At 37.3% G+C, this 27492-nt stretch overlaps 1 protein-coding gene across 1 annotated transcript in view; it reads left to right on the top strand.

Moving 5' to 3' along the window:
* Positions 1–27492, top strand: part of LOC102801296 (calcium-transporting ATPase type 2C member 1-like) — a 181750-nt gene that overhangs the window by 132361 nt on the left and 21897 nt on the right. Inside the window, exons 16-18 of the mRNA XM_085500018.1 lie at positions 3367–3464; positions 3560–3610; positions 4005–4240. Coding sequence (XP_085356144.1) covers positions 3367–3464; positions 3560–3610; positions 4005–4240 — 385 coding nt within the window. The remainder of the gene's footprint in view (positions 1–3366; positions 3465–3559; positions 3611–4004; positions 4241–27492) is intronic.

Below are 27492 nucleotides of genomic sequence, written 5' to 3'. Positions count from 1 at the left end.
TTAACTTTGGGGTAAATTTTATAAACTGGATCAAAACACTCTATACAAACATTACTAGCTGTGTTATGAACAAGGGCTTCAGTACTGGATATTTCGCTTTGAATCGGGGGGGGGGGGTAAGGCAGGGTGACTGTGTTTCACCAATGTTGTTCATCCAAGCTCTAGAAATTCTACTTGTCTCTCTGCGCTCCAATGACAATGTAAAAGGAATTAAAATTGGCGACATTGAAGTGAAATATACAGCATTTGCAGATGACCTGACATGCTTTGTTAAAGATATCCACTCCGCACACCATCTTTTCAAATCTATTAATACATTCACTCAAATATCAGGTCTCAAAATTAATACAAAAAAAAAGCGAAGGCATGTGGTTAGGTAAATTTAAACATAACAAATCTAAACCGTTGGGTATTGTATGGCCATATGACATAATTAAAATTGTTGGTGTGTTCTCATACAACTCGAGTGCTTCATTGAAATTAAATCTGGCGAATGTAACGGAAAATTTGAAGAAAACGCTCAATTTCTGGAAATCTAGAGACCTTACACTCTTGGGTAAGATCCAAATTATTAAAACTATGGCAATTTCAAGACTTCAATACATTATTAACCTAGTGGACATCCCAACCAAATATCTGAAAAAAATTAACACAATGTTATTTATGACACAACATATAAAATTGGTAAAGGTACTTTATTTGGCAAACAACAGGGGAGCCCGCTGCAGGGATCAGTCAAAATACATAGATTAGATCAAATTTCCCAGCAAGCTCCCAAACGTGAAAGTAGTAGCTTTCACTAACTACTGGTAGGAAAAGTAACAGACCTTGTAAATGATAAAACTGGGCAACACCAAATTGTTGCTGGCTGAGTAAATGAAAATACAAATGTAACAAAACACTGTAAAGTAAAACTCTGTAATAAAGACTATAAAAATACAAACAATAATAAAAGATAAACTGGTTAGTGCAGCAGTAGCTGCAGGTTAATAGGTTAGTCATTAGTACGAATTGAGAGGTAGGATACCGCGAAAACTGTACCTACTGGTTGTGTTATTTGCAGAGACAGCGGGCCCTGAAACTGCGTGATGTTATGTGTTACTGGTAAAGGCAGCGGAAGCTGCAATTACGGTACCGGTAGAGGCAGCGGAAGCTGCAACTACATGACAGGTTAGCATTGAGGCAGCCGGGGCTGGCCTGACATGGTAGAAACAGCGGAAGCTGTGATCTACAAATATGGTTGTTACTGAAAATGTTAATAAAATTACAACTGAAATTACATCTTGGGGCGAATGAGGACATTTAAATTTCTATGGAGAGGCCCAGATAAGATTGCAAGGAATACAGTTATAGGTGACACAGACAATGGTGGTTTTCCAATGCCAGACATCTATGCCATTTATGCAGCCCAAAGAATTAACTGGTTGAGACGATTGAGTGACATTAAAGTGTCACATCCATGGAAAACAATCATTTTAGACAAATTGAAACCAATTGGTGGACTCTCAGTTTTATTGAATTGTAACTTTGACCCTAAAGTCCTGCCAGTGAGGTTACCACTGTTCCTTTCAAATATTTTACAAAATTGGGTAATGAAAATAATTTGGAATAACAAACTGATTCATCTGGGAGGGAAATCGGTCTTCATTCAGGCTTTTGTTGATGCTGGAATTTTGTTTGTTAAACAAATGTATGGGGAAAGTGGGAAACTACTGGCATGGGAGGAGATTCAGAGTAAAGGAGTACCTGGGTCATGCTTCCTAAAATGGTATGGCCTGATCTGTTCATCATGCTCTGAATCTCTTATCCATTTGTTTTACCAATGTCAATGCACCCAAGATTTTTGGGAAACACTGTACATGCTTTGGGGGGGGGGGGGCAAGCGTGGCCTGAGGGCATTTCCGAATGCACAACAAATCCTTCTTGGGGATGAAAACTTTACATGTTTAGTCAACTTCCTCTTTCTGGTAGCAAAAAAATATATTTACTTGTGTAGACATAAAAATCAAAAGCCAGAATTCATGGCATACAAAAGATATGTAAAATATTTCCTGGAGATAGAGTACTTCATTGCTGTCCGACGGAATAGGTTGACTTCTCATAACAAGAAATGGGGATATTTTATGAAAAATGTTACCCAGTCCACTTCCCAATATGTAGATTAATTGCAATTTGTAATGTACAAACCAGGTATGTAAGATGTTAATTTCAGTGCAAACTCCAATAATAGTTTATAAATACAAAAAAAAAAAAAAATATTTACTAGTGAACCACGTTCACGAGAACATCTGTTAACTACGGTATTGTGTGTTCGAAAGATGCATATTGCGGAAAGAAAACGACTTGTTTGGGGAAAGATACTTGTAGTTCGATGCGAAAGTAGTGTCATCGCATCGAAGTAAATATGACGGCATTGTTTACTTGCTCATTATAATATTCCAGCCCAGCTTGCGTTGGGCATACAGCGTTTGACTTTGATGTTACTATACTGTCTATAGGGCCCAAATTGATAGGGAGTAAAACATGGAAGGGAAAGAGCTGTCCATGCATTGACCAATCACGCAAGAGCTCACAAACACCAAAGAAATATTTGTTGTTGTACTTAACAAAGGGGTTTGGCACTAAAAACAGGCTTATAGGCTTAACGTTGGATTTAGATCGTGTTATAATCCAAATCCCCTAGAAAGAGTTGTAAGCACAAATTTTCATATGAATTCTGTTCATATTTCGGACATGCCAGGGATGATTTCATTCAAACTCAGGGTTCAATGTAGTTGACGGCAATAAATTGTTATTGTCATAATAATGCCATTATAGAATAGAATAGAATTGCTTTATACTTCCTTAAATAAAATAGACATTTCTTCTTTGGTTTTTAGCGTAGGAAAGCTTATTTATAATAAGTACTGAATTAAAGAAAGTGTATTTTTAAAATACAAAAAATTATTATATTTCAATGGATTATGAAGTTATGTATGCATAAAATAGAAATTAATTACATGTATTTAACAGGAACTAATGTGTAACTTCCAAATACTGTAAAACCATTTATTTTCACAGATATTTAATTTCACTATTTTGATGTTTTAAGCATAATAACTGTTTTAATTTTAAAAATTTGTCAAGGAAACATTGAGTTTTACTTTTATTTTACATGTCCATGTACTTTGGTTTTAGCAATTGTACTTATTAGATAAAATAGCAGAATTAATACCCAGTGAATAAGTAATGCATTTACAGTATACAACATATCATTTCCCAATAACATTGAACTTGAACTGGCAGCCAACTGTGAAATCTGGAAAATCAGTGTATACAGTGTATGTGTATGTATAATGTCATCATCTATTGTGTTTTTTTATGTAGCAAGTAGACTTGGTCTGTACGCTGAAGGTGCACTATCTGTATCAGGTGAAAACGTAGAGAACATGTCAATAGATCAGCTGGCCAGTATTATTAACTCAGTAAGTACAGATCACGAAAGTCACGTCTGAATTTTTTTCTGGCATTACATGTAACCAGTTATTTTATGATTCTGTTTTAATTTTATTCATTTCAGATTAGTGTGTTTCACAGAGTAAGCCCAAAGCATAAAGTAACAATAGTCAAGGTAAGAAAATATTTTATTTACCTACCAATTCAAAGTATTACACTAAGCAGCAACTGATTTGGTGATTGTCCCAGATAACCACTTTTGTCTCCTACCAGCCAAATATGAAAACTGTTTGCCTATTTGGACAATCCTGAAAAATCACAAAAATATATTTGACAACTGTTTTTATGTGGACAACCAGGGATATTTTTTTTTATTTTGACCTCCTGCTGTGTAAATGTGTATTAGAAAATTAGCTTTAAATCATGCATGTTATGAACCTCTGTTAGAATTGCATTCCTTGAGGTAACCTGGAAATCATTCTTACACACTGACAATTATTGAATTCTATATACCATCCAATATACCACAACAAATATGAAATGATGTAACAGACTATATATTCTCTCAGGCATTGCAAATGAATAACAGTGTGGTTGGTATGACTGGTGATGGTGTAAACGATGCCGTAGCACTGAAAGCCGCTGATATAGGTATAGCTATGGGTAAGACAGGTACTGATGTATCCAAAGAGGCGGCCGATATGATCCTTGTAGATGATGATTTCTATACTATAATGGCAGCCATAGAGGAAGGAAAGGCTATCTTTTATAATATTAAAAACTTTGTCAGATTTCAGCTGAGCACGTAAGTGGTGTAATGATTTCATTCTTGAAAACAATATATTATCTCTCACATTTTATTTTAAAATCTTTCATTGAAAATATCAGGATGCAATATTTTTAGCTCCGCTGTCGACTTTGTCGAGCGGAGCTTATCATATGAGTGATTGTCCGTCGTCCGTCGTCCGTGTCAATGTTTTACTTTTTCGACTTCTTCTTGAAAACTACAAGCCTAAATGCTTTGATACTTGGTGTATATGTACCTTGGGTAGACCTCTCTTAGGTTTGTTCATTTCATGTTGATATCTTTAATTCTCTAATTTTGGTGAATATCTTTGTCATTTTTGGTAAAAACTGATATTTTCGACTTCCTGTTAAAAACCGCAAGTGCAATTGCTTTGATATTACATCTATATGTACTACATGTGGACCTCTCTCAGATTTGATAATTTTGTAATGATATCTTTAATTCTTTAATTTTGGTGAATATTTTTGTCATTTTTGGTAAAAACTGATATTTTCGACTTCTTGTTAAAAACCGCAAGTGCAATTGCTTTGATATTACATATATAGGTACTACATGTGAACCTCTCTCAGATTTGTTCATTTTGTAATGATATCTTTAATTCTTTAATTTTGGTGAATATTTTTGTCATTTTTGGTAAAAACTGATATTTTCGACTTCTTGTTAAAAACCGCAAGTCCAATTGCTTTGATACTACATATATATGTACTACATGTGGACCTCTCTCAGATTTGTTCGTTTCGTGATGATATCTTCAATTCTCTAATTTTGGTGAATATTTTTGTCATTTTTGGTAAAAACTGATATTTTCGACTTCTTGTTAAAAACCGCAAGTGCAATTGCTTTGATATTACATATATAGGTACTACATGTGGACCTCTCTCAGATTTGTTCATTTTGTAATGATATCTTTAATTCTCTAATTTTGGTGAATATTTTTGTCATTTTTGGTAAAAACTGATATTTTCGACTTCTTGTTAAAAACTGCAAGTGCAATTGCTTTGATATTACATATATAGGTACTACATGTGGACCTCTCTCAGATTTGTTCATTTTGTAATGATATCTTTAATTCTCTAATTTTGGTGAATATTTTTGTCATTTTTAGTAAAAACTGATAGTTTCGACTTGTTAAAAACCGCAAGTGCAAATGCTTTGATATTACATATATAGGTACTACATGTGGACCTCTCTCAGATTTGTTCATTTTGTAATGATATCTTTAATTCTCTAATTTTGGTGAATATTTTTGTCATTTTTTGGTGAAAAGTGATATTTTCGACTTCTTGTTGAAAACCGTAAGTCCGATTGCTTTGATATTACATATATAGGTACTACATGTGGACCTCTCTCAGATTTGTTCGTTTTGTGATGATATCTTCAATTCTCTAATTAATTTATTTTGGTGAATATTTTTGTAATTTTTGGTAAAAAGTGATATTTTCGACTTCTTGTTAAAAACTGTAAGTCCGATTGCTTTGATACTATTCATATTGTTCATTTTCTAATGATGTCTTCAGTTCTTTAATTGAAATGTGCATTGCTAACAGCGGAGCTATCTCAGCCGATAGGCTGCTTGTTTAGTTAAAGATCAATTTGGCATAAACGTAAACAAAAATAGAAAATTCACATTGGTATTCTGCTGAGCAAGAGTTTCCATCAAGTAAATGAAAAAAAAAGAAAAAGAATGGGTACCTAAACTGGCAGTCATAAAATTGAAAATTGGTCAAAATGCTCACAACTGACTTACATTACGAAGATTAGCTCAGATAAGGTTTTTTTTTAGCTCCACTGTGATTGTTTGGCATCGTCCGTCGTTCGTGTCAACGTTTTACTTTTTCAACTTCTTCTTGAAAACTACAAGTCTGAATGCTTTGATACTTGGTGTATATGTACCTTGGGTAGACCTCTTTTAGATTTGTTCATTTCACGATGATATCTTCAATTCTCTAATTTTGGTGAATATTTTTGTCATTTTTGGTAAAAAGTGATACTTTCGACTTCTTGTTAAAAACCGAAAGTCTGATTGCTTTGATATTACATATATAGGTACTACATGTGGACCTCTCTCAGATTTGTTCATTTCATGATGATATCTTCAATTCTCTAATTTTGGTGAATATTTTTGTCATTTTTGGTAGAAAGTGATATTTTCGACTTCTTGTTAAAAACCGAAAGTCTGATTGCTATGATATTACATATATAGGTACTACATGTGGACCTCTCTCAGATTTGTTCATTTCATGATGATATCTTCAATTCTCTAATTTTGGTGAATATTTTTGTCATTTTTAGTAAAAAGAGATATTTTCAACTTCTTGTTTTAAAAACCGAAAGTCTGATTGCTTTGATATTACATTAATAGGTACTACATGTGGACCTCTCTCAGATTTGTTAATTATGTGATGATATCTTTAATTATCTAATTTTAATGATTATTTTTGTCATTTTTGGTAAAAAGTATTATTTTTGAATTCTTGTTGAAAACGGAGAGTCCGATTGCTTTGATACTATACATATTGTTAATTTTCTAATGATATTTTCAGTTCTTTAATTGAAATGTGCATTGCTAACAGCTGAACCATTTCAGCCGACAGGCTGCTTGTTTTCGTTGGAAATTTCAAATAGTCTGTATAGAGAAATAACTACATGTATCAGGAAATTTCTGTCACAAAGTCTGTGAGATACATCCATCCTTAGATTTATATAAGGATATACATTAAGTTTCTTTCCCACTTGCTAGTGTGTGAAAACAAAAATGTGTAAAATGATGCAGTTTATTAGCTCCTCTGTCGACGAAGTCAAAAAAGTCAAAGTCAAAAAAACACAAACTGTATAGCTGTGAAACTTTCTAGGAAGGTATTTTTAGGTATATTTCGCTCTTAGATTTGTTCATTTCGTGTTGATATGTTCAATTGTCTTATTTATAGCAAATATTTTTGTCATTTTTGGTCAAAAATGCTATTTTCGACTTCTTCTTGAAAACCGCTAACCCAAATGCTTTGATACTTGGTATGAAGGTACCTTGGGTGGACCTCTCTCAGATTTATTCATTTCGAGATGATATCTTCATTTCTCTAATTTTGATGAATATATTTGTCATTTTTGGTAAAAAATGATATTTTCGACTTATCCTTGAAAACTGCTATTCTGATTGCTTTGATATTGTATATGTACGTACATCAGGTGGACCTCTGTCAGATTTGTTGATCTTGTGACGACATCTTGAATTCTCTAATTAGTCCCCCGTTCAGGCGAAGCCTGAAAGGGGAGTACTAGATTTACTTTCTGTCTCATTTTGAAGTTGCTGCAAGTTATCTCTCACATTTTCTCAGGGACTCTGCAGCAGATGTCAATGAAACTTGGCAGGTTGATGAACAAGTATGTTTTACATAGGCACGTATTTTTTTTTTCAGATCTGAAAATCCTAAGTGGGTCTTTTTCAAGATTTTCATCCAAAATTACCTCTCTCTACTACACTGACAGAGCAACTGAGCATGCTCAGAATAATTGATTCTGTTAAATTCAGATTCATGAATTCCTGATTTCAGATTCACAAGTTTTACCAAATGTATTCAATTGGTAGTGTATACTTTTCAGGACTCAGAGCCTCAGAACTCAATTTCAAAATAGCTTCCTTATTATCGGAAGTCATCTTTTAGGTTATTATTAATATGACCTCGCCCTACCCAAAAAAGAGGTATGTACGACCTAGAAATAGTGCCGTATGCGAGTACCAAGTTGCGAGTCGCAAGTAGCAAAATATGCCATATGCTAGTGGTTAAAACGGCATATGCAAGTGGTAAAATGTATCGTTTGCTAGTAGCAAAAAAGCCCTATGCGCGGGGTAATACAAAGGCTTGTAACGTTTGCTTATAATATAACAACGTACGTTCAATTGTGTTTTATCACAGTAAAATCAAATATTTACCATGGTTATGAAATGATGTGTACATGGTTGGTTAAGATTGGCATGATGCTGTTAAGGTTTTTATTTTAGGGGCGATTCATTTATAAAAATAATGGTAGCAAATAGGTGTCAACGCGATCTAGCCGAGGTGTCAACCGGCGCACGCCGCCCTGTACTCAACATTACAGTCGACTAGTGTACGCGGATAACATTGCGAAGGTCGCAAATAAAAGCAGTTTTAACTACTATTTCCAGTGCTTTTTGTTTATATCAAAAAGTTCGTTCAGTCGTTTGCATAGAATCGATGTTTGCTCTTCACGAAATTGCACAGGAAACGTGACAGCACAATAATTTAATAAACGGCCATGACCAGCCAGCACACTCCACATAACATGTGAAAATTGTTTTTTTCTTTCGGTAAAATTAGTATGATCCCGTGGTCAGCGATTAAAGAATCATAGAATTATAATTGTAGTTAGTAAAAACGGGTGCATGTTCACCGAAGGGTCACAGAATTCTTGTGTCACGCGCCGCCGTTTAAATGAAGACAATGGCAGGTTTCAAAAGTAGTCACACCTCGGAGAGGTGTTAAATTTGCCACAAACCCAAGTGTTAACTAGCACACAATTCCATAATACATAGTATATAATAAAGAAATAAAGTGCATGTTGAGTGATAAGTCCGCATGTTTACGAGACGTCCCTCACACATGGAATGTATTTACACGCAACCAGGATCAAATTTGAATTGAAACAAATTGAAACAAAGAAGCATCTGCCGTTGCTTGGTCAGACAATTTTCATGGGTAAATGCTAGTAGAAGACCCTCAATGCCCCAAATACTTCGACCTAACCACTTTATTTGTACAAGTAGAAAAAGTGCTATGTTTCGTTAAAACATAGACCTTAGAAAAGATAATAACAATAAAAATATACAGTTCACATATATACTCTCAAGCAAAGATCCTGGCATATTTATAGAACTTGCCAATTATATTTACAAAGGTTTATTTAACATTTAAATACTAGTTAAGTCCTTTTGTATTGTTTTTTGTACAATTCTTACATATATCTTGTTATTTTAAAACTCTTTTTTGCTGTACTTATCCTATGTAAAGCTTTTTACACGGAGGCAATAAAGTTATTATTATTATTATTATTATTATTATTACTACATGCCCGGGGACTTCACATTCAAGTATCCAACTTTCCAATACAAAACATGATTAGTATCAGCAATAATTTCTAGTACTGCCTGGATAATTGCGTATTATTAGTTGACATTTTTCTTGTGGTGTTTTTCGTCAATGTATTAAATATAAGTGCGTTGGGAAATAGCATAATTATATTGCGTGAGTGAAAGAGGCTGGTGATACTGTGTCACAACGCAGTTGAACGCGTTCTATTTATTTCCAACGCGCGTGGTCGGCGCCTCTGATTGCGTTTATTTTGTATTTTTATTTTCGAAATGTATCACTGGCTGCGTTTTCTGTTGTTACGACTCGCAAATGTCCAAGTAACATTTATATTTATTTATTTATTAACACACAACATCCCCCGGAGGGGATGAAAAGGGTTACAAATCAGATATTAGTAAAAGAAAAATAACCACATAAAAAGTAAGGGAACAAAAAGGCATAAAAAAAAAAAAAAAGATAATAATTTGAATACAAGGAATGTATTACTGGCTTAGTTTATGTAGGTGCTGCTGTCTTGTATTAAAACAGTTTTTTAAATATTGCGCTAAAGGAATAGACATTTTCTCGTCACTTAGTAATGATATGAATTTATTTTCATTACTAAATTTGTCAAAATTTGGTATACGTTTATTAGCTACAATGTAAAGTTTTAATCTTATTTCGTTGTAATGAGGACAATTTGTGACAAAATGTTGTTCATCTTCAACATGGTCATTGTCGCACATATTGCAGACTCTGTCTTTAAAATCCAATCCTGTATGCCGGCCTGTTTCAATTTTCAGACAGTGGTTGCCAAGTCTAAATTTTGTTAAGGATTTGCGAAGTTCACTGTTTTTCATAATTGTTAAGTAGTTTTCTTGTTCTATTTTGGTTTTAAAAAGTTTGTAGGTTCTTAGTTTATTTTTAGAATTTGATTTTTTCCTATTGTCATTATTTATTTCATTTTTCCACTCAGTTGTAAACTCTTCTTTTAATTTCTCATCAATTGTTTTTAATTTTGATAATGAGATAATATTTGTTTCATTTAAAAGATAAGAATGGTTAATATTTTTTAATATCAGATCAAGTTTTTTAAACCATTTACTTTTAATAATTTTATTGACATAGTATGCTTCTTGAAGTAGAGTATTTGTGGAATTTGCAATACGATTGGCATATTTTATCATTTGTTTCTTAATAAAAGAGTCAAGAGGTAATTTTCCCAATTCACTATATATTGCCATGATTGGTGTATTTTTTGAGATACCAAGAATGTACCGATAGTATGTAAGCTGAACATCCTCTACAATTGATTTTGTAGAGCTTTCTTCTCCCCAAATGTCACTCCCATACACAATAACTGGTCTGATAAGTTTATCAAATAGTGACAGTAGTATGGACATGTTCAGATTACCAGATCCAATTTTGGTCTTTAATGAGAATAAGGCTTTTATTCCTTTTCTTTTTAGGTTTTTCATTGCATCTTTAAATTTACCATTTGGACTCATAGTTAAGCCAAGATAATTGAAATCTTTAACTATATTGATTTCTTTTCCTTCATAAAAGAATATTTCCTTGTTAAGGAGTCTGTTACACTGATTGAATATCATTATTTTTGTTTTATCTGTGTTGACAGACAACTGCCATTTTGATGTGTAGGCTGATAGTTTATCCAAACAGTTTTGTAATCCCCTTTTGGATTTTGAAAGAATCACAATATCATCTGCATAAAGAAGGCAATTAATGGGTGTGTTGTGTAACAGTGTAGGGTCACAATGATCATTATCAAAAATATCAGGCAGGTCATTAATAAATAAATTAAACAGACTTGGGCTAAGGTTGCATCCTTGTTTTACTCCGATATTTGAACAAAATGATTCTGTTAAACCATTTCTTGTTTTTACCTTATATTTCACATCACCATACATATCTTTTATAATTTTGTACATATTACCGTTTACACCATTTTTCAACAATTTATAAAAAAGACCTTCATGCCAAACACTATCAAAGGCTTTTTTGAGGTCTACAAAGCAGGCATAAATTTTATTTGATGTTTTCAATTTATTTTTATCATTTGCCTGATGGATGATCTTCTTGTCCTGATGGAGGTATTTATTAATAATAGTTTTCAGGATAAACAGATTGTCTGTTGTCCGACAGTCTTTCCTGAATCCAAATTGTTTATTAGAGAGGATATTATTTTTTTCTAGATATGAAACTAGTCTTGTGTTTAAAATACTATTAAATAATTTACCTAAACAACTTGAAATTGCTATTCCCCTGTAATTAGAAGGATTCAATTTTGATCCAGATTTGTGCAAGGGTACAATAAGACTAGTATTCCAAGAATCGGGGAATTTGCCAGACATGAACACTATGTTAAAAAGTTTTTGTGGTGCATCTGACAGGTAATAACCACCACATTTAAAAACCTCATTACTGATTTTGTCTTCTGCTGATGACTTATTATTTTTTAATTGGCTAATTGCTTTTTTAATTTCATTTTTTTGAATAGGACCATTCAAAGATTCTGTATTGACTGCGTCCACATTTTTCTCTAAAGTTTCTAGATGTGTTTTCATATTAGAGTGAACAGTGTTGTTTTTATTTAACAGTTTTTTAAAGTAAATTAACCAGTCCCCAGGTGAAATAGGTTCATTATCTGAATGTGTTATACTGTCATTGTTTAAATCATTCAGTATTTTCCAAAATTTAGATGTATCACTTTTTGATTTTTCAAGCTCATTCAGTTTTAACTGTTTTAGGGCATGTTTCTTTTTCCTGACAAAATTTTTGAATTGCTTTTTTGTTTTGAAGTATCTACCACGAATAATCGGGTCTAGTGGATGTAGTCTGGTTGAAACGTGCGTTCCCATTGGTCGACAGAATCAACAGTTTATAGGAGGATTTAGCGGAGGGCCTGTACTTCATTACAAAGCTGTTGAAATACCACGAAATTAACATCACGTTATTCCTAATCAGCAAAACAGCGAGTTTGTTGTCCATGTCTTGTCTGAGACAAAATTGCTTTGAAACTAGCCATTGTTTCCATTGGCTCGCGTGTGAGTTCCTGTTCAGCGAGTCTACTTGTACTGATGATAACTGTACTTCTATGATTATTTCAATGCTAACATGTCCATTCTTATTTTAAGGAAACATAACACTTTTTCTACTTGTACAATTAAAGTGGTTAGGTCGAAGTATTTGGGGGCATTGAGGGTCTTCTACTAGCATTTACCCATGAAAATTGTCTCTCTATCCTGACCAAGCAACGGCAGACGCTTCTTTGTTTCAATTTGTTTCAATTCAAATTTGATCCTGGTTGCGTGTAAATACATTCCGTGTGTGAGGGACGTCTCGTAAACATGCGGACTTATCACTCAACATGCACTTTATTTCTTTATTATATACTATGTATTATGGAATTGTGTGCTAGTTAACACTTGGGTTTGTGGCAAATTTAACACCTCTCCGAGGTGTGACTACTTTTGAAACCTGCCATTGTCTTCATTTAAACGGCGGCGCGTGACACAAGAATTATGTGACCCTTCGGTGAACATGCACCCGTTTTTACTAACTACAATTATAATTCTATGATTCTTTAATCGCTGACCACCGGTTCATACTAATATTACCGAAAGAAAAAACAATTTTCACATGTTATGTGGAGTGTGCTGGCTGGTCATGGCCGTTTATTAAATTATTGTGCTGTCATGTTTCCTGTGCAATTTCGTGAAGAGCAAACATCGATTCTATGCAAACGACTGAACGAACTTTTTGATATAAACACTTAAATGAATAATAAACAAAAAGCACTGGAAATAGTAGTTAAAACTGCTTTTATTTGTGACCTTCGCAATGTAATCCGCGTACACTAGTCGACTGTAATGTTGAGTACAGGGCGGCGTGCGCCGGTTGACACCTCGGCTAGATCGCGTTGACACCCATTTGCTACCATTATTTTTATATATGAATCGCCCCTAAAATAAAAACCTTAACAGCATCATGCCAATCTTAACCAACCATGTACACATCATTTCATAACCATGGTAAATATTTGATTTTACTGTGATAAAACACAATTGAACGTACATTGTTATATTATAAGCAAACGTAACAAGCCTTTGTATTACCCCGCGCATAGGGCTTTTTTGCTACTAGCAAACGATACATTTTACCACTCGCATATGCCGTTTTTACCACTAGCATATGGCATATTTTGCTACTTGCGACTCGCAACTTGGTACTCGCATACGGCACTATTTCTAGGTCGTACATACCTCCAAAAAATATGCAAATTAGCTAAATCCAGTTATTTCCTTTGATCTCAGCAACCATTGATATGATTTTGTTTATATTTGGTAGAATTACACCTTGACACGAGTAGATGTGCTTCTAACAGTAATGGCCGCACCCTCCCAAAAATATGCAAATTAGATCAATGCAGTTGTTTACTACATCACCTACAAGAAAGTCTGTGGAAATAATAAATTCCATTTATTACTCGTAGGCTTAACTACAGATTACAGCCCCAATCGGAAACTTTTAGGGAATATACCCTGTTCACAAAGAACACCTTAGGGTAACATTCCCTATAGAAAAAAAGGCCTCTCCTAAGGGGACTCATTACGGTAAAGGCTTTCCATTATTAGGGGCCCAGTTTTTGCCTGTTTTTTAGTTGAATTGCCAGCTCAGTTTACTTTCACTCGATTCCGAATTTTGGCGTGGTGAATTTACTAGTTTCTTTTTTCTATCTCACTTTCGTAATTTTGCAGACTCTAATATGCCTGAGTCTCAAAAAAAGACGAAAAACGTCCCGCCTCAGACGGAACGTAGGACATGCTCTTCCTGCTATACGCTTATGCCCGAGTGGGACCCTCATATGTGTTGTCCCGCTTGCCTTAATTGTGTCAGAGACTCAAGAGTCTGCCTTGAGGGTATTTGTGATTTATGGGACCATAAAATTTGGCTCATTCGCGAAGCAGGTTGGAAGGCTGAAGGCAAGCGATCTAAGGCTGGTAGAGGTCGCGGAATGAAGGGTAAATCCCTTACTGCCGCTAGCGCTAGTGTGTTGGATTCTATGAGTGAGAAATCTTTCCCTACGCTTGGTAGTCACCGCGAGGCTTGCCTCCGGTCGACATCCGAGAATTTGGGAGAGTTCTCTTGATCTGACTCCCTGCTTGAGGTGGCGGGGTCGATGATTGAGACAAGACCACCGGAACAGTTAATGGAAAGGGCGGTCGATAGTGCGGGAACACCGATGGTGGATCTAAATTCTCCCAACGTGGAGTGGGCTTCCCCATCGATATTACCAAGGCTAATGAACATTGGTCAACCGCTTTTGCAGGGAGATCGGAGTTCCCGGTCACCACGATGACTGACGTTGATAAACAATGTGTTCCCTCTGGGGCGCTGACATCGGCACTGAGTCCCGCGGTGGAAACGGCACGTCTTTTAGAGACCGAACTGGTACTTTACCGTTACCGACGCAGCCTGAGTGCATTGCGCAATCACGGACAGGCCCATTTGTCTCCCTGTACCGGCACTAGTCAAGGTGAAAAAACAACTTTCCCAGGGTGAAGAGATGGCTTGAACAGTCTGGATGCATAGTCTGGCTTCAAAAGTCAACTCCCTTCTGCTGTCTCAGGGTAGGACTCAGGAGGACCTAGGGGGGTAAGTCAGGTGGAGGGGGCGGGCTGAGATATTGCCTATACCTCCACCACCAGGGCTAGGGTCAGGTGTGTCCCTTTCTCCCAGTGATCTCTCCTTTAGAGGGTCAGTGGGAGGACAATTCACATCAGTGGGAAGGGGAGCACCCACTTCTTTTATAGAAGGGGCCCTCTGCCCGGAACGGATCGCCTTACACGTCCTCGTCCATATTCCCCACACCCCCCTCAGGCTCGGGCTGACCAGGCATTGTTTCCTGTGCCTTCCCAAGCCGCGCAGAGTGTGCTCTCTTATGACTCTGCGAGGGGAGGGGACTCCAGTGTTAGTACCCCTGTACAGGGTGGTACGAAACAGTCTTATGGGGGACAGCGACCACTTCCCAGACAGGAGGGGGGCAAGCGCTTTGTTTCTCGTCCCCACTTTGGCGGGGCAGTCACAGGATACTCAACCAACCGGAACCCAGCTGTCCCTTACTAATATGCAGTTAAGGTCGCAGCTTGTGAATCTGCAGTGACAGCCGCGAGACTCTTGTTTCGCACGAGCCGTTGGTAACCGGCTATTTGGTGGCCGGTTAGTGGATGCGGTGAACGGTTTGGCGGTTGCCGAAGATCAGCGTATCCAATTGAAGCAATCATCTATGTTGGCTAAGGTAGCTAGTTCTTCTGGTCAACAGGTCAGACCAAAACCGCAAGGCAGCCCAGGTAGTAAGTCATGGTCTGCTTCGAAGGGGCAGAAGAAGACTAGGAGCGGGAAGCATCAACGAAAGCCCAGGAAACGTGGCGTTGGTTGTGGGCGTTCTGACGCTTCTGGAGGCCGCTAGGTCTCTTTGTAAATTTCGCCGGCTGCCTGGACATGGATGGTGGTACGACTCCCCCTCTTCGACCTCCCATTCTGGAGGATTGAGTTCGAGAAGCACTAGCTCCCAACCCCCGTCCGATCCTTCCCGTGGGATCGTGCCTTATGCAACACATACCAGCTTGGCGCAGGAGGGTTTCCGTTCCCTGGAAGCTCGAAGTAGTGTCTCGTGGGTATCGGATTCCTCTTCGGTCTCTGACTCCTCTGACTCCTCACCTCCCTCAGGTCTTTTGCCGAGGGACGAGGTCAAGGCGGAGACGATCCGACAGGAAGTAGCAAGCCTTCTGGAGAAAAGGGTGATACGCCTAGTAGGGAACCCCCCGTGTATCACCAGGGTTGTATTCCCACATCTTCCTCGTTCCCAAAAGTTCGGGGGGGTGGCGTCCAGTCCTAGACCTCAGTCGGCTGAACAGGTTTGTCGAACTCAAGCGCTTCCGGATGGAAACACTGGCTTCGGTAATTCTGTCGGGCGATTGGTTGGCGTCGCTGGATTTGAGCGACGCTTACCTCCACATTCCCATTCACCACTCATGCAGCCGGTATCTCAGATTCCCAATAGAAGGCAAAGTCTAAGAGTTTCGAGGTGGTGCACATGCGCGAGTGAACGAGTTATCGAAGCCGATCGGCTCCACAAGAATTGAAAAATTATACAGGAATATCTCTCCAACATCAAAGTTTGAATGCAGTATGGCGAGTAACAAGTCTAACAACAAAGGGAAAGAGAGAAAACTCGACCAGATGATACAAGTAACGGGGAGAACAACGAGAAGAAACCAACCGGACCGGGAAAAAGATAAAGATGGCGGACAGACAGGCGACATTGATGGGATGTTGGACCTACCCACTGATCAAAAAGTAACGATTATTTTGAAGAAGATATTCAAAATTAAAGGTAGAAAAGATAGAGCCATTAGCTCGGAAGATTGAAGAAATAGAAGGGAAAGTTTCGGAAATCGAGAAATCAGTTGAAAACACGCATGAGAAAATAGAAGAGGGATGAAAGACGCCGCTATGAAAACAGAAGTGATGGAACTAAGACAACAACTCAAGGAAACTGAAATAGAAATAAAGAAGATGAAATGGAAACAAGATGATCAGGAAAATCGAGGAAGAAGAATCAACATAAACTTCAGAAATATACCAGAAGGAGCAGAAAAAGGAAGCAACGGAAGTGTGGACTTTATACGTAAATTTATGGTGGAGCACATGGGAATTGAAGAGGCGGCAAATGTAGCAATACAGAGGGCGCACAGAGACCCGTCATTTTTGGATGCAACTAGAAGAAACGTAGCAAGAAACCGATCCATAAAGGTAGCCTTCGTAAGTGCAGGAGAAGCAAGAAGCATACTCATGGCGGCACCACGAAAATTGCGAAACCACCCATACAAGGGAAATCACATTTTTGTAACGGATGACGTGAGCGCTGTAGTACAAGCGGAACATAGGCGGCTGGTTGAGTACAAAAAGTTATTCAAAGCTAAATATCCTGATAAATCCTGCTTCGTAGCATGGAGGATCCCAGCCACATTAATGGTCGAAGACGCCCAAGGAAAGCTTCAACCCATGACAGTCAAAGACATTTTATATAAGTAAAGGTACTCTCTTTCCATTTGTATATACTGGTAATTAACAGTACAGGACTTGAGACTGCCCAGTCGAAGAGACTCTAAACTGAACAAATCGAAAGCAAATTGTTTGTGGAGTTGGTGGGCACCTGGTTGTGACTCCCCCTTATTCTTTCTGTGCATTGGGTATTAGTATGTCAGGACGTGCCTCCCTGTTTGTTATTTCAATATTCATTTTGTGTTTTTATTAGTCCCCGTTCGGACGTAGTCCGAAAACAGGGACTTATGTTTTGCCCTGTGTGCGTCCGTGCTTGCATCCATGATCACCTGTATCTCGAACATGCATGGACCAATTAAGTTCAAACTTCACTCATACATCACACATTATATGGGACATATGCACATGCATTTTTTTCATGATCCGATTAACGATAGCCGAATAGCGGCCATTTTAAGGCCGAAAATGCACCAAAATCACACATTTTCACCATTCCGGACCCGGATCTCAGTTATGCATGGACGGATTTCGTTCAAATCTGGTACATACATTAAACATAATAGGACCTTGATGCACGTCATTTTTTTTTTGGATCGGGTTTGAAATGGCCGACTGGCGGCCATTTTGTTTTAAAGAATTCAGTTCTGGATCCGTATCTGAGACATGCCTGGATTGATCGAGTTCAAACTTCACACACACAAGGTACATCATGTCACAAATATGTATGTGCATTTGTTTCATCATTTCATTAACGATAGCCAAATGGCGGCCTCTTTAAGGTCGAAAATGCATTGAAATTTCATATTTTCACCATTCTGAACCCGGATCTCAGTTATGCATGGACGGATTTTGTTCAAATTTGGTACATACATTAAACATAATAGGACCTTGATGCACGTCATTTTTTGTCCGGATCAAGTTCGAAATGGCTGACTGGCAGCCATTTTGTTTTAATAAATTCAGTTCTGGATCCGTATCCAAGACATGTCTGGATTGATCAAGTTCAAACTTCACACACACATGGTACATCATGTCACAAATAGATATGTGCATTTGTTTGATGATCCGCTTAACAATAGCTAAATGATGGCCATTTTAAGGCCGAAAATGCATCAAAATCACGTATTTTCACAATTCCGGAACCTGATCTCAGTCATGCATGGATGGATTTTGTTCAGATTTAGAACAATGTGTTGTACATATGCAGGTGCATTTCGGAAATTTAATGCGAGTCTCACACAGGATGAAGTGTATGTGAATAGTAAAAATGAAAAAATTAAGAATTGGATAGAAAATATAAAAGGAACAAATCCAGGCCTCATCTGGGACTATGTTAAATTTAAAATAAGAGAGTTTTCAATTAAATACAGTAAGAAACAAGCTAAAAATCGTAAAGAGAAGACAAAAGAATATGAAAACAAAGTTAAAAGTCTGGGAAAAAAATGCTCAGAGGCGCCAAATAAAATAAATTTGAATGAACTAGAGGAAGCCAAAACGGAGTTGAATAAAGAATACAACTACATCACAGAGAGGCAAATTATACGATCAAGGACTAACTGGTTTGAAAAGGGGGAGAGAAATAATAAGTACTTTCTTAATTTAATAAAAATAAACACAAGCAAATCATCAATTAAAAAAATTAAGAAAAATGACACAAAGAAAAAAAAAGTTAACAAACCAAATGTTAAATGATTTCCTAAATGACAAGGTACATAAGCTGAATGAAAGGTCGAAAGCACATTGCGAGGGCTTGTTCTCTAGAGGGGAAATTCATCTTAAATACACTGCCTAAAAGTAAAAGTCCAGGTAACGATGGTCTGACATCGGATTTCTATAAAAATCTTCTGCCCTTGTGGGACAATTGGTGGTTGATTCACTCAATTTTGCATTTGAAAAGGGACAATTCTCACCTTTGCAACGACAGGGAATAATAACTTCAATAGAAAAACCAGGAAGGGACCATCTGCTCCTTAAAAACTGGTGCCCAATAACTTTATTAAATGTAGACATGAAATTAGCTTCCAAGTGCTTAGCAAAGTGAATTGAAAAGGTATTACTGAAAATAATAGGGCCAACACAAGTTGCATTTGTAAAAAAATGCAAAGTAGGTGATTACATTCGGCTAATTGATGAAATCTATAACTATACAGAGGAGCAGAATTTGCCAGCCTTATTAATGGCAGTGGACTTCAAAAAAGCCTTTGACATGGTTAACTGGAGTTTTTTACTGAAAGTCTTGCACAATTTTGGCTTTGGAGAAAGTTTTATAAAATGGGTAAAAACAATGTACACCAATGTTGAAAGTAGCGTAATAAATAATGGCTACGGCACAGGTTACTTCTCAGTCCAAAGAAGTGTACGGCAGGGGGACCCACTGTCACCAGCCCTCCCAGCTGTCATCACCATTGCAGGAAAGGAGGTCAAAGAATCTGCATTCACGGATGACATGACACGTTTTCTATCCAATAGTGAATCAGTTGACAATTTAATGCAGGTGTTGAAAAAGTTCCATGAATGTAGTGGGTTAAAAATTAACAGGGATAAAACTGAAGCAGTCTGGTTGGGAAAATCGAAAAACAAAAATGTGGAAGTACATTTTTCGTTTGACAAAGAAGAAATGCAAAAGATAAACATTGAAAAACCATTAAATAATTTGAGGAAAGTTTTAAATCAGTGGAAAAGCAGAAAACTGTTAATATTTGGAAAAACTCAAATTATCAAAACGTTTGATTATCCCAGTTTACTTACATTCTGGCAAATACGTATGTTAAAAATAGTGTCTTAAAAGAGGTGCACAAAATAGTATATAATTTCATATGGGAAGGAGTTGATCGTATTGCAAGGAAAACCATGATAGGCGGGGCGGGCAAAGGGGGTAAAAGAATGGTAGACTTGTATGTAACAAAGAAAATACAAAGAATATTATTGCTAAAACATACAATAAGCAAGGAGACAGATCACCCCTGGAAATATTTTGTGAAAGAAAAATTAAACAAACTAGGGGGAGATGTGCTATTAAAATGTAACTATTCTACCAGACTGCTTCCTGTGAAATTTTCGGCATTCATGACAGATTGTTTAAATACATGGGCAGAAAACAAAGGTATGCAAGACAATGTGGATCAGGTTCTCTGGAACAACAAATTAATTTTGATAGGGGGAAAATCAATATTTTACCAAAACGTGTATGATTCAGGAATTAGATTTATCTTGGATTTGTATATTGATGGTATACTGAAACCATGGAATGAATACAAAGGAATGGGCCTATCGCTCATTGATAAACTAAAATGGATTGGGATATGCAATACTGTTCCGGGGGAACTGAAACATTGTCAAGTACTAGAAAATAGGGAAACAAATATCATTATAAAAAACAAGCAAATTTTGTTGGAAGACTTGACCAAAAATATGCTTAAAACAGAATTCATCAGCAAAATTGTTGTCAAACCAATAAGAGCGAAAACTAATCTGGAAATTGAATGGAAGGAAATGTATAAAATGATTACAAGGTTATCAATTGATACAAAATCCAGAGAATTTCATTTCAAGTTATTACATAATATACTGTATACAAATGACCATTTACACAAAGTAAATCCAGAATGCTTTTCTGAATACAAATGTACTTCCTTTAACGAATATAGTGAAACATATCAACACCTTTTTATGACATGTAAATTTACTGAATCCCTCTGGCATGATGTTATCAAGGAACTGGGAGGACCACTGAAAATTACAGAGGTACCTGGTAAACTTTGTGTGATACTAGGGGACCCGGAGTACGATTGGCCGGTGAACTTTGTTTGTTTACTGATCAGAAACCACATATGCAAATTTTATCAATTTACCTAAACATCATTTTCAAATTGAGAGTGCGATCACCAAACAAAAAGAGAAAGAAACGTCACACAAAAAGAAATCTTCCCTGATGCCATATTTAAAGTAACATCATCACTTGGATTACTTGAAGTGTCTTTTAAATGTGTATTCATGAAATGTATTACATGTAGTGTCAGCCCAAGAAAATAAATAAGTTACAAAAAAAAAGTCTACGAGTTTACCTTTCGATCTGTGCACGGCACCGTATGTCTTCACCAGAGTGCTAAGGCAGGTGACCCAGATGCTACACCGGTCGTCGGTCTATCTGAGCCCATACCTCGACGACTGGTTAATACACAACCGAGACAGGGAGGTCTTAGTGGAGCATGTGCTGTTGACGCAGACGCTCCTGCACGAGTTGGGCTTTTTAATAAATATTGCCAAGTCCAACCCAATACCGCCCCACAGCCTAGAGCAAGGACGTGTTCGCCCCTCTCAGGAGTGATGCAGCTCGCTTGTAGAGCTCGCCAGCCAATTCCGATCGTCGGCATCGGCCTCAATGCGCAAACTGATGCCGCTTATTGGCAAAATGACGTCAGTTCGTCGCCAGGTCCCGTTAGCAGCTCTCCAGTCTCGTCCGATTCAGAGGTGCTTACTGGACTACATGCGGAACTTGACCATCAGGGTTCAACTGTCGGATCAAGCGATGGCGGCCCTCCTTTGGTGGCAGGACACACAGAACTTGGTAACGGGAAATCTATATCGATAATTCTTCGATATCGGTCAGTTTTATTCCCAGTTTTATCAGAATCTGCTGGACTGAAACTGGCTTCAAGCTCTATTATGAGTCAACTGTTTAAGTCTTTCCGCTCGAAGAGGCCACGCGCCAAGGGGCTAACGAATCCTCCTGACTGGGACTTGTTAGTTCTGTCGGCGTTACGACACCCCCCCTCGAGCCTATGGATAAGGCAGACATGAAGTATGTCACTATGAAAAGAGTTTTTCTTTTGTCTCTGGCGTCATGTAGGCGGCGCTCAGAGATAGGAACACTGTCCTTTAGTGATGGATGTGCCTCCTTTATGAACTCGCAAGTTATTCTGAAGACTCGGCTGGGCTTTCTTGCCAAGAATCAAATCCCAGGGCGTGACCCTGAGCCGATCGTCATCCCACGCCTCACTAACATTGTGGGCAAGGAGGATCGTCAGGAACAGATTCTATGCCTGGTTCGAGCTCTGAGCTGGTACTGCGATCGCACCAAGGTGTCTAGGGGCAGTGAGAAGCGCATGTTTGTCTGTTATGGGTGGGGCAAACAGAGCCACCCTGCTTTGAATATCACCATTTCGCGTTGGATTGTTGATACGGTTGTGGAAGCATATAGATTAACTGCTTCTTCATCGGTTCGTTTGGTACGCCACCAGGTGAAGGCACACGAGGTGCGCGGGGTAGCTAACTCATTGGCTTTGATGTCTGGGACCTCGCTCGAGCAGGTGCTGCGAGCAGGGTTCTGGAGATCTCAGAATGTCTTCATTAATTATTACTTGAGACCTCCAAGCACTGCAGGAGGGCCTCTACAGGTTGGATCCAATGGTGACAGGTCAGACTGTGTTCGCTGACCCAGCCCACACCACCAAGGGGCCCTATGCGCGAAAGTGTTAGCTCGATAGTGCCTTCAGCCGCAACCAGCCTCTTTTGCTTGACGCTACCGGTTTTCGTTCAGCGCTATCGAACCCTAGCAATATACTGTTAAAATTGTTGGTGGCCCTGTTTATTGTTCAGTTGACCGGCTTTAGTAGCCTCCCTAAATTGGGGGGTCTACCCTCGATCAACCGGTCCCTGAAGAGTCATCTAATTGGTTTTATCCTGGGACTAGACTTCTTGTTGGTGAGTAGCTTTAGATTTCTCAGTTTTGTTTTTGGACCTTTCTTTTTGGGGTCAAAAAATATACATTTCAGCCATCGGAACTTCCCCCACCTCCGGAGTAATAAATGGAATTTATTATTTCCATGGACTTTCTGGTAGGTATGATTTGGTAAACAAACGGGTTTGTACAACCCTAATAATTTGTTACTATCTCCTCTACCAGCCTGTCGATTTTATTCATATTTGGTATGATAACGCCTTGGCATCAGTAGATGTGCTTTTTGCAATAATGACCAGACCCTCCCAAATATGTGCAAATTAGATCAATGCAGTTATTTGCTGCTATCTCTACCACCACTGTGTCGATTTTATTCATATTTGGTATGATAACACCTTGGCACAAGTAGATGTGCTTTTGGCAATAATGACCACACCCTCCCAAAAATATGCAAAATAGATCAATGCAGTTATTTGCTCTTATCCCAGCAACCATTGGGCCAATTTAGTTCATATTTGGTAGGATTACACCTTGACACGAGTTGATGTGCTTCTAACAGTAATGACCACGCACTCCCAAAAATATGCAAATTAGACCAATGCAGTTATTTGCTGCTATCTCTACCACCACCGTGTCGATTTTATTCATATTTGGTGTGATAGCACCTTGGCACGAGTAGATGTGCTTTTGCCAATAATGACCACACCTTTCCAAAAATATGCAAATTAGATCAATGCAGTTATTTGCTCTTATCCCAGCAACCAAGGACCACGCTCCTCAAATTATATGTACATCTGTACTTGCTCTGAAAACATAGCTTCTACACTTGTTTAACAATTAACAGATGTTGTTCTATGTACAATGAATACATTTTAAATAATAAACCTGGTAATATACTAAAACCTGAATTAACAAAGAAGTCATGTACATCAAGGTTCACTCAGATTAATGAATGCAGTTTCTTGAGCTCCACTAGCAGCTCATGTCCCTCGTTTGGGCATTGGATTTTATCCTGACCCCCATTTCAAGGTCGGGCGGCCTCATACAGGTTTTCCCCCTCCTTCTTTTGGATCCTGAAATCCATTGCTCAGGGGAGCTCATGCTGTCTTGGTGGGTAGAAGTGGGCCCCCTGCCCAATTTTGTAGTTTTATGAATTGTATCTTATTGAATTGTAATTTTATTAGTTTTGTAGTTTGTGTCTGTTAGTCGTTTTTGCTCAATAAACTTGTCTTTGCCTTTCACTCGTTTACTGCGTGGAGTGTCTTTACAAATTGTTCACTTGTGCCTGCACAAGTGTGAGTTTGTAAAGACATGGAACCCTTGAGCTTGATACAATTTTAGGATTCAGGATGCTCTGCTCTCAGCCAATCATAGCCTGTTTATTTCGACCAATCAGCTCACATCTTTTCAACCAATCAGCTTCTTTTCGCCAGCCAATCCTAGCCAGCACACGGACTGTAGCGTCCCTAACTCTTTTGTTTTCTTTTGTTCAGCAGTTTCGTTCATTGTTTTTTACGCGTCACTGCTCAAGCATTGTATTTTCTTCGCTCGTTATCCCACCACCATCCCCTTCTTCCCCCTCTTTTTTGGCTAGCTTCTTCCCACCAGCCTGGGGCATTGGATTTCATCCTGACCCCCATTTCAAGGTCTGGCGGCCTCATACAGGTTTTCCCCCTCCTTCTTTTGGATCCCGAAATCCATTGCTCAGGGGGGCACGTGCTGTCTTGGTGGGTAGAAGTGGGCCCCCTGCCCAATTTTGTAGTTTTTGACTCCCGTGTGCGAAGCACAAAAAGGGAGTCTTTGCAGTTAGTGTGTGTGTGTATGTGTGTGTGTATGTATGTGTGTATGTATGTATGTGTATGTGTGTATGTGTGTCCGACTGTTCCACTGATATCTCAAGAACCATACATCAGTTTTTGATGAAACTTGGTGCATAGATGCTCTGGGCCAATGCGCAGATTTGATTAGGTTTTGGTAAAAATCTGTGCAATATTAATTACCTAATTTGCATAATGATTAATCAATTTTCGGCTTTTCCACTGATATCTCAAGTACTAATCATTGGATTTTGATGAAACTTGGCACACAGATGCTCCAAACTAATGCGCAGATTTGATTAGTTTTGGGTAAAAATCTGTGCAATATTAATTACCTAATTTGCATAATGATTAATCAATTTTCGGCTTTTCCACTGATATCTCAAGTACTAATCATCACATTTCAATAAAACTTGGTACATAGATGTCATAGAACACTGCACAAACCTGAAAGTTTTTAGGGTAATATCAGTAGATATTAATTACCTAATTAGCATAATTAATTAATTTTCAGCTTTTGATATTTCAAGTAGTAATTGTCACATTTCAAAGAAACTTGGTACATAGATGTCATAGGACACTGCACAGACCTGATAGTTTTTAGGGTAATATGAGTACATATTAATTACCTAATTTGCATAATTAATTAATTTTCAGCTTTTGATATTTCAAGTAGTAATCATCACATTTCAATGACACTTGGTACATAGATGTCATAGGACACTGCACAGACCTGATAGTTTTTAAGGTAATATGAGTACATATTAATTACCTAATTAGCATAATTAATTAATTTTCAGCTTCTGATATTTCAAGTAGTAATCATCACATTTCAATGAAATTTGGTACATAGACATCATATGACACTGCACAGACCTGATAGTTTTAGGCTAATATCAGTATATATTAATTAGCTAATTTGCATAATTAATTAATTTTCAGCTTTTGATATTTCAAGTAGTAATCATCACATTTCAATGACACTTGGTACATAGATGTCATAGGACACTGCACAAACCTGATAGTTTTTAGGGTAATATGAGTACATATTAATTATCTAATTTGCATAATTAATTAATTTTCAGCTTTTGATATATCAAGTAGTAATCATCATATTTCAATGAGACTTGCTACATAGATCTTCTAGGATTATGCAGAGACCTAATTAGTTTTAATTGGATATTAATTACCTAATTTGCATAATGTTCCACTGGTATATAAAGAACCACAAATTGGATTTTAATGAAACTTTTAAAGAGAATTATGCAGAAACCCAATTAGTTTTTGGTAAATATTTATGCTTATTAATCACCTAATTAACATAATTAATTAACACTGATATCTCAATTACTGATCATCACATTTGAATAAAATTTGGTACATAAATGCTCTAGGACAATAGACAGGCCTGATAAATTTTGGGTTAAAATTTGTTCATATTAATTCTCTAATTAGCATAATAATTCATAATTTTTTTGTTCTGTTCTGTTCATATTAGTTACCTGATGTACATAATTAGTTTTCAGCTTTTCTATCAATATCTCATGTACAGGTAATTTTGAATTAATTTTTAATGTGTCTTCAATACTCTCAGCACACGGGAGTTCTTTCTAAGCTTTCTTTGATTTGAATTGTAATTTTATTAGTTTTGTAGTTTGTGTCTGTAAGTCGTTTTTTGCTCAATAAACTTGTCTTTGCCTTTCACTCCTTTACCGCGTGGAGTGTCTTTACAAATATACTTGTGTACTGAGATTCTGAACATGGGTGAACATGTCTTGTTTTGATGAATATTTTTGTCATTTTTGGTAAAAAATTATATTTTCGACTTCTCCTTGAAAACTGCTTGTCCAACTGCTTTGATATTCTATATGTAGGTGTATCAGGTGGACCTCTGTCCGATATGTTGATTTTGTGACAATATCTTCAATTCTCTAATTTTGATGAATATTTTTTGTCATTTTTGGTAAAAAGTGATATTTTCGACTTCTCCTTGAAAACTGCTTGTCCAATTTTTGTGATATTGTATATGTAGGTATATAAGGTGGACCGCTGTCAGATTTGTTGATTTTGTGACAATATCTTCAATTCTCTAATTTTGATGAATATTTTTGTAATTTTTGGTCAAAAACGTTATTTTCAACTTCTTCTTGAAAACCTCTAATCCGATTGCTTTGTAACTTTATTTGTATGTACCTTGGGTGAATCTCTGTTAGATTTGTTCACTTCCTGTCAACATCTTCAATTCTCTATTTTTAGCAAATATTTTCGTCATTTTTCATTAAAAAACATATTTCTGACTTGTCCTTCAAAAGCAGTAGTCCAAATTCTTTGATACTTGTACACATGCAACTTGGGTAGACCTCTAATAGATTTGTTCATTTCGTAAAGATATCTTCAAATCTCTACTTTTAGTGAAATATTTTCTGCAACAAAATCAAGAAAGTTGATGTCTTGCGATATTAAAGCAGCTAGCATTAAGTTTAAATTGCTTCTCAGTCATTGCTTTCAGAGCATGCAGGCTGCTAGTAATATATTAAAAGTAGATATCCTGTCGTTACTTTCCTTCTCATTTCATTTTGA

Source organism: Saccoglossus kowalevskii, chromosome 6 (assembly GCF_978046115.1).
Source record: "Saccoglossus kowalevskii chromosome 6, keSacKowa6.1, whole genome shotgun sequence".
NCBI classification, from domain to species: Eukaryota; Metazoa; Hemichordata; class Enteropneusta; family Harrimaniidae; genus Saccoglossus; species Saccoglossus kowalevskii.
Note: the sequence above shows the minus strand (reverse complement) of the source record. Positions and strands in the feature narration are given on the sequence as shown.